Raw genomic sequence first — 8659 nt, 5'->3', positions numbered from 1 at the left:
GCAGATGAACACAAAATAAATAAATAAAAATTCCTGTTTTTGCTACATTATATCTGAGGCTACACGTATGTTAATGTAGCTACATACAAAACACATACAAGCGTTTGACTCAATAACAAAATTTTATTTAAGGCCCTACAGTTACATTATCAACCCATAACATCTTTTAATGTACAAAAACAAACACTACCATACTGGTTCATTCCAGAATGAATTAGTATATTCTTTTCGGAATATTTTAATGCACGTACAACATCATACCATCACCAACTGTGTGTAGGTTGATCCGGTAAAAATCAAAAGCATCCAATTATTGTCGTGAGGCACATTGTTGCTGATGTAGTTGACTGCAGTTGTGTTAAGTGCTTGCAGGCCAAATGTGACAAGCGGTTCACTTGTGAAACTTCTTCCCGGGGTCGCTGGCGTGATCCAAGAGGAGCTGGCATGGCGTGAAGTGATCCCCGTAGACGGCCTCGTACCGTCTCATCTTCTCCACCAGCTTGTCGGCACCAAAAGTGTCCACGAAACGGAATGGGCCTGGAAGTACGGATCGAGACGTGAACGCTTATTAATTTCAAATATTGGGAGAGATATTTTCAGGATGGCAACTCATATATATAGAGTAATGACAGAGCTGACCTTTCTCCATTTCTTGACAACAATCAACATGTTTTAATTTCCAGCTTCATTCACGTTAGCGATTGTTAGTTGTAGGCCTTGTTCATATTCTAAAGTGCATCCAACAACATCACTGCTCTGCTTAAGCATGTGGCTAAAATGGACTCGGTGGAAATTTGGGTGGCTTACGTCCACTTTAAACATAGTCACAACAGAAAAAGCAAAAGTCTGACCTCCAAGGCAGGGCGGGAATCCCAGGCCAAAAACAGCTCCGATGTCTCCCTCCAGAGGACTGCTCAAGATGCCTTCTTGTAAACACAGCACTGCCTCGTTGACAAAGCGAGAAACCAGTCGGTATTGGATGTCATGGTCGGACGAGCTGAAGAAAGATTTGAAATTGAGGGAAAAACTCTTTCAGAATCACAGCTCGGTAATGTAAATGGCGAGTGTCAACTCACACAGTAGGATTGGGAGCAATTTTGTATTTCTTCAGGATTTCCTCAATATCTGGATTGACTTGTTTGGATTTTAGGCCCGGCTGGTACACGTAGCAGCCCTTTCCTGACTTACGACCTAAAGAAAGCAACACAGAACACACACACACACAAAATAAATAAATCTGTGACATCAAATTAAGAAGTCAGTATTATAGTTTCGTAGAAATTGCACGAGAATCAAGTAATATTTTAGGGGGGGTACATATTTTTTGAAAATTAAGTTGTGTGTGTGTGTATATATATATATATGAAAATGTCTAGATTTGATAAAAAAAAAAAAAAACAGAATGAGAAAAAAAAAATCCTACAAGAAGCCATTTTATGTGTAAAAATTTTGAAAAAAATAAAAGTCATATTTGAGGGGGTAAAAAATAGTTGCATTTGTTGTATATTTTTTTTGTAAAAAGTCGTAATCCAACAAAATAAAATAACTGAGAAAAAAAAAGTTACTCTAATGAAAATTAAATTGTAATCGCACCAGAGTGAAGTTGTATATTTGAGAATTTTTTCTCAACATTTTTGTAAAGTGTTTCATTTTGAAGTGAATTACTGTAATTGCAATGTATATTAAAAGTCATATATTTTCAAGAAAAGAAACTCAAGTATTTCTTCCACTGTGGCTCACCCTTAAATCCCAAGTCCACCAGCGACTTCAGGACCTCCACGTTGCCGCCGCCGAAGCGCGATCCGAAGGCCTTGCCGAGGTCCTCGGCCACGTGGGCGGCCACGTCAATGCCGACCTCGTCGATCAGCGTGGCGGCGCCCACGGGGAAGCCGAAACCCGTGGTGAGCGCATCCAGCTTCTTGGGGTCCGCTCCTTCCTGGATGGATCGCAAAATAAAAACCACTCAACATTTTGGTACTAGCTCAAGCAGGTGTTTTTGAAATTCTATTTCCCTCAGTAATTTATTATTGAGAAGGGTGAAAAAATAAAGTTTTGCAAGAGAAAAAAAATGCAAACATTTGGGTATAGCAAACACGAGAAGAGGTTAAACAAAATATCATGAATATTACAAATTTCAATGTGCTTTTGAGCAAGGCACTGTACAAACCTGAAATACTCGCACAGCTTCGGCCAACATGGGCGCTAAACAACGAGTAGTGTAGAATCCTGGTCCATCCTGCACACATGCAGTCGCTTCGATGTAATGGCTGTGCATTCATGTTAAAAAAAATATATATATATTTAAAAAAATGTGAATGCCTCACCCCGACCACGATGATGACTTTGCCCTGCTTCAGCCCCACAGCCACCGCCGACGCCGTGGTGTCCTTGGAGGTCTTATCGGTGGTGATGATTTCCAGGAGCTGCATCTTGTCTACTGGGGAGAAGTAGTGCATGCCGATGACCTGAGGAAGATGAGGCCATGTTTTTTTACACCCCCTTTCATTCCTCTTTAAAACAGCGGAAGAAGTGTACCAAACCTTGTCTGGCCTCTTGCTGGCAGCGGCGATGTCCTTGATGGGCAGAGCTGATGTGTTGGTGGCGAAGATGCAGTGAGGAGGAACCACCTGTGGGGGTAAGTGTAAATACAGCAACTCATTTGCAAACCAAAACAGCAGCACCTACCGAGCCACATAAACAGATGCCTCAGCTTTTCCATCTCACGAAAGAAAAAGGGTGTAACTTATTACTTCCTTCATGGATGCTATTGTTTACATGCGAACAAATAATTAATGGTTGAGTTGAGCCCATTTGAACTCTGTTGCTAACCAAACAGCAGCACCAATTGGGCCACAAAGACTTTACTGTTGAGGACATTTAAATTGTGGGGAAAGAAATTACTAAGTGTAATGATCTCATTCACATGAAGACAGGAACTTATTAATCATATGTATTATACAATCTTGACTATTAATATTATTTATTCATTCATTTCAATGGGTAAAAATGATTCAAGAACTAAACTCAAGGCACCACAGTATGTTTAAAAAAATTAAGACTTTCTTTGGCATCTTGCTGTTTAAAAGCCCTTCCAATAAAAAGTTAGTGCGCCACCTTGTTGCTTAAACGTTTACTTCATAAAAAAACATGGAACTTGTATAACAAATGCATTTGTGAGTTGTACTCACCGCTTCCACCTCCTTGATGACAGCGTGTTTGATCTTGAGGTCTTCAAACACGGCCTCGATCACCATGTCGGCCTTCTCAAAGCCGCTGTAGTCCAGCGTGCCCGACAGGTTGGACAAAATGGAGTCCCTCTCGAAAGACGTGATGCTCCTCTTCTTGGTCTTGTCGTTCAGCCTGAAAATTTTAATGAATCCAACACTGACAAACTTCAAAATAATAGCTAGGTGGTATGGCCTGATAATAATAATAATAATAATAACAACAAAATAAAAATATCCTCCACCAAAGTTACATTTTGTTTCCCTCCACTTCACTAGAAAAAAAAAATCAAATGACAATAACATAGTAATTCACAATTTACAAATGAACAAAAGCTTCCACAATGTGCTGACAAATCAGTAATTGGTGTCAAGGATGTAAGTTGAAGTGATACTCAGCTAAACTGAGAGTCAAGTTTTGTTTGTTGGGGATAAGCAAAATTTTGCCAGAATTGTTCGTGGAATTTACATTCTTTCGGTGGCCTTTCTGTGCATTTTTCAAACTCAAATAATAACTGAAAGTCATTTATTTTTATGAATAATGTTAGAGACGTGTTTTGGCATCATATTTTGAGGGATATACTTAGGCTTATTATTATGACTATAGACAAAACTATTGATATATTCAATTACAAACATCCAAACAATCTAAATTTTTTCCCCCCTGCGCATGAACCTCCAAAGAAATAAATGTATTTTTTTTTTTTACTAAACATAATGTGGGGAAAAAGTTTTGGCCCATTCTTTATCTTTACAATAAATAAATAACGCACCCTTTGTACACCTGCTGCTCACCGCGGGCCAGTCCGGTCTCTGTGGTATCCTTCAAGATGGTGTGCATGCCTTTGTCCACCGTCACCTGGGCGATGCCGGCGCCCATCAGGCCAGCGCCCAAAATTCCCAGAGTCCTGGTAGCAGGGAAACCGTCCGGTTATCACGCTAATAGAAGGCTACGAAGACGGCTGCCCAATGACATACTTGACTTCCTTTGCAGGGCTCCCAAAGCGGTTCTTCTTGCAGGTGACCTGACCGTGATAGAGTCCAATGAGGGCTGCAGATTCAGTGGTTTTGGCCAAGTGTCCAAAGTTCTGTGGATAGACAGAGAGAAGCGGTTATGATTACAAATATATTGTTATTTCCGCCAAGGACATTAGGCTTTCAATGTTGTTTGCGAGCAGGATTTTGCAAAACCACTCAATGAATAATTGGTCAGTTGATCATTTCAAAATATAAATTATTATTACCATTATGTTTTTTTACGTTATTTCTCATTAATAATTTTACAGAAATTAAACTATTATTCCTCCATTTATAAAGTACCGTATTTTTCGGACTTTTAGTCACAATTTCAATCCTTCCCCCAAGGCTCATTCATGTATTAATTACCAAAGACTAAAAATGAAGGACATTTTTGCTATAATTATAGTTTCGTAAACAATTATGTAGTTTTCGTTTTTTTAAAGCATTTTTTATTTTATTAACTTTTTTTTTTTTTCATTAACTAAAATAAACCTTGATCCTATCGATTATTGCGCCTTTTAGTGCTGCAAATAATACTAAAACCTTGTGGCAGGAGTCGCATGCTAAGTTAGCGATACGTCATACAATTGTTGCCATGATTACTACTACGTACTTCTTCTACTTTATTTTAGCGATTGGCAAAAACTTTTGATGCATTAGCGCCACCTTCTTTAGCATGCGGCATCTGCAAGTTTGCTGGGCAAAACACTACTGTATGAAGAATTCAATTTAAATTTGAATCACTGGGCCTTGGCGGAGGTCTAATGCAGTAAACGCTATTTGTACCTGGGACTCTGCTAGGTATCCAGCAACGGGACCTTGCTCCACACCAGTCTTCACACACTGGAAGTAGTAAAACAAAAGAGTTAAATTGACATTAATGTAAATTATATTGAGCATGACAACCACTTACGTCAATGATCTTGAGGGGCGCAGGATAAAGCCCCTTGCTCTGCTTCATGACTTTCCCGTGGACCGTCTTGTAAATCTGGTTGCGCACCATCTCAAAACTCATCACGTAGTCTTGGATCTCTGCGGAGGAGACCGGCAAAATCCTTCACGTCTCGCCATGTGACATACAGAAGGATAAAACCTACTTTGCATGGCGCCCTTCTCCTTGCGCAGAGGAATCTTCTTGCCCACGATGCCTCTTGCACAATCCACGGCGACCTCCTCCAGGTAGTCGATGGTCCTCTCTTCGGGGCTCTTTAAGCCTGGGCCTGTTCAGGGGGAGTGTTAGCCAACTTTTACCAAAGAAGAAGGTGCGTTTATGTATTTATTTACCAAGGGGGTCTACAAGCTGGTCGACGAGTCCCATTTTCTTGGCTTTATCCGCTCGGATGTTTCGTCCCGTCAGCATCATGTCAAAGGCACTGGGCAGACCAAGCTGTAAGCAGTAAAAGCAAACAACTCATGTTAATATTAACTGCTTTTTTGTATTCATCCAAATAAAAATTAAAAAATGTGGAAATCAACTAAAGCCATTTGCTGAGACACGCACTTAAAAAAGCAGCACCCACCATTTTGGGGAGTCTTTGCGTGCCGCCGGCTCCCGGCAAAAGACCCAGCATGACTTCTGGCGTACCTAGCACTGTTTTCTTGCTTTTTGTTGCGATTCTATACTGGCATGCAATGGCAAACTAAATTGACAAAAAGAGAATATTGAGGGGAAAAATAAATTTTAACAAAATGCGTGTAACAGCGAGACGCTTGGCTGACCTCCAGGCCTCCTCCCAAGCACGAGCCATTGATGGCGGCCACGATGGGCTTTGGAGACTTTTCGATCCTCTCAAACATTTTCTGGCCTTCCTGCGAAAGCGTCATGACCTCTTCTGCGTTGCCGCAGGCCTGGATCATACTGCAGACGAAAAGTGGCTATTGATGATGGGGAAACAGATTAACGCTGTACTCTTACTTTGGCTTTTGTGCGTCAATTCGACTCTTGAACAGATTATTATTATTTCGCAATCGACCAGCTTCCCAGCACAGATGCTGTTGGTCTTTTGAGGTTCCGCTGTGACCAGGACCTCTCTTACTTGATATCCGCTCCCGCAATGAAGCATCCCGGCTTGGAGGAGATGAGGACGGCGCTCTGAACGGTATTGTCGGCCCACACTTCGTTCATCACTTCCGTCAGCTCCTTTTGCATCTGGACCGACAGCGTGTTCACCTGGATGGAAGGAGGATTATTGACCATTTGTTTTTGTTGCTGTTTTAATTTACAAAACAAATCAGAAGTCAAAAATCTCTGTAGCCCCTCCTAAAGGGACAAGAGGAGACTTTCTGGCGCACACGAGAATTTTTTTTTTATAAAAAACAAGCTAAATGTCATTATTTTTGTCTTATGTTGTAATGTGCTAATAATGTGTGCAAACCCCCCCCCCCAAAGAAATAATAATAATGCAAAATAAAATAAAAAAATTAATGTCAATTTTTTTTGGGGGGGGGGGGGGGTGCGCTACCACACACACGGAAAGAAATTTCCTGTGCATACCCCCCCCCCAAAAAAAAAAACAAACAAACACTGGAAAAGCTTTCTGGTGCTTACGAGTTGTCATTTTTGTCCCTCCCCTCCAAGTGTTCCATTAAGGGCCCGTAAAAAAAAAAAAACCCTGTTGCGCTTTACCTTGGAATTGGGGTCGTTGATTCGAACCACGGCGACATCATCCTTGACTTCATAGCTGACATGTGTTCGGGCTTAAAACAGAGGGAGAGAATGCACAGTTATAGCAAAAATCTGCAAGCAATTGATTATGATGATTATGATGTAATTATGAGACTGAACTGTTTAAGGATCATAGTTTAGAACATATGTAGTGTAAAAAGAACTATAAAGTGATAGATACCTAGCATTGGGGCGGCCACTGAGAAAGTTCTAAAGGTAGTTCCTGCGGAAGAAAAATAAATAAATAAAAATGACAAGAGTCATGTATTCACTATGACAGATCAGAGAAGAAATATAAAAAAGCCTGCTCAAAGTCTATGACAGTAATTCCTAACCTTTGTAAACATTTGTTTGATATATACAGTATTTTTGCATACATTCACATACGTTGATCTCAGAGAATTAGAGTGACCTCCCACTTCAGCACTGTGTTATAGTGACCCTTCACCTACATTCATGACACCAGACGTCTAATCGCAGTCACTACAATGGCGATTCCACTCAAACATTATCCAAAAGCAGACAGCAAATTCTAACCTTTTTATTTTATTTTATGTAATCTGCAGTAAAATTGCCCGGTTTGAACAGTTTATTTTATTGTCACTGACACTGTTGTATCATAGTCGTTGATCATGAGCAATAAGTCCAAGTTCACTTTTAGCCATTCACGAGTCACATTTTTAAAGAAGAAGAATGGTTAACGTGAGTAAAATGTGGCTGTTAAATAAAGAGCTCGCAACGTTATGTTCATACATTATTAGCACGTCTTCGTACAACTAGTTGGTGCTTAACTGTCAAACTGACTAACACAGCCAACCTTCAGGCATGAACTTGTAAATAAAATATATTGTAAAAACATGTTCTCTTTATGCTTTACCTGGTGCGGCAGCGTATCTCCTTAACGTGAATTTGGAGAGAACGCCGAGGGATCGAACACAAGCCATGTTGCGGGAGCGGCAGGCGGAGGTCAGTCGGCGGTGGATAGCTAGCTCGCAAAGTTAGCTCCCCGTGTTTTCTTCTTCTTCGTTGTCTTATATGCGTTGCATAGGCGGTTGGCAACAAGGTTTCAAGTACTTTAGCGCCACCTACCGAACTGGACTGTAGATCAATAGAAAATAAGTGAGTATTGTATGACATCCAGCCAGACACCCATTAATATTCTTTCATCCATTATTCTATTAGTCATGTGCTTTTAATAAGTAAATCGATCCATCCAAATGATTAAAACCAATTGTAAAACTTAAATATTTCTTGTGTTTGTCAGGGGTGAGCAAACCTTTGTGTTCAAGAACCGTATTTGATTTTTAAAAGGGAAAGAAGGGTCAGGACATTCGTAAAATATTTCAATGTGAATGTAAAGTATATAAGCTAATTTATCTTAACTACTCATAAAGTAATAAGGCATTATCGGTTTTCAATTCTAATAATTGTATGATATATTGGGTGTAACAACCCTTATTTGGATACACTACCGATTGTATATGAATAACCTATTCTTAAAAAAAAATGCTATTAAATATGGTATTACAGCAAAAGCTATGTAGAGACTAGTTTTTTTCCCGATACTTCCCTTAGTTATTTTTCAACATGTACACTGTGCCAATTAATGCATTTCCAGCTACTTTCCCCCTCTGTATTTTTATAAACATATTTGTTTTTTTCTGTTTATATGTTCGAATTAGGCAATTAATGCTTAAAAATACAGTTGGTTAACCAATTAATAAAAACAATTAAATGCATAATTAAAACA

The 8659-nt window shown here is 39.8% G+C and overlaps 1 protein-coding gene across 1 annotated transcript; it reads right to left on the bottom strand.

Moving 5' to 3' along the window:
• Positions 1-103: 103 nt before the first annotated feature.
• hadhab (hydroxyacyl-CoA dehydrogenase trifunctional multienzyme complex subunit alpha b) lies at positions 104-7926 on the bottom strand. Its single transcript, XM_086094513.1, has 20 exons — positions 7787-7926; positions 7091-7132; positions 6871-6941; positions 6281-6414; positions 5964-6102; positions 5765-5884; positions 5529-5631; positions 5342-5464; positions 5158-5276; positions 5031-5087; positions 4203-4312; positions 3998-4132; positions 3189-3360; positions 2541-2627; positions 2325-2465; positions 2168-2236; positions 1741-1936; positions 1077-1191; positions 852-997; positions 104-537 (listed from the first exon to the last, which is right to left on the bottom strand). The coding sequence occupies exons 1-20, from the start codon at positions 7851-7853 to the stop codon at positions 392-394; spliced, it is 2292 nt and encodes a 763-aa protein (XP_085950639.1). The 5' UTR covers positions 7854-7926; the 3' UTR covers positions 104-391.
• Positions 7927-8659: the final 733 nt, after the last annotated feature.

This window comes from Leptonotus elevatus, chromosome 14 (genome assembly GCF_054856555.1).
Source record: "Leptonotus elevatus isolate MCC_2025b chromosome 14, RoL_Lele_1.0, whole genome shotgun sequence".
Classification (NCBI taxonomy): Eukaryota; Metazoa; Chordata; class Actinopteri; order Syngnathiformes; family Syngnathidae; genus Leptonotus; species Leptonotus elevatus.
The sequence above is the reverse complement of the archived record's forward strand: the minus strand, read 5'-3'. Positions and strand labels throughout refer to the sequence as shown.

What these genes read in the sequence shown, in the direction of transcription:
- hadhab (XM_086094513.1), bottom strand. Translation starts at nt 7,853, where the DNA reads ATGGCTTGTGTTCGATCCCTCGGCGTTCTCTCCAAATTCACGTTAAGG. An exon ending in ATTGCGGGAGCGGATATCAA is followed by an intron (nt 6,103 to 6,280) that starts GTAAGAGAGGTC and finishes TTTCGTCTGCAG; the next exon opens with TATGATCCAGGCCTGCGGCA. An exon ending in GGAGAAGGGCGCCATGCAAA is followed by an intron (nt 5,277 to 5,341) that starts GTAGGTTTTATC and finishes TCTCCTCCGCAG; the next exon opens with AGATCCAAGACTACGTGATG.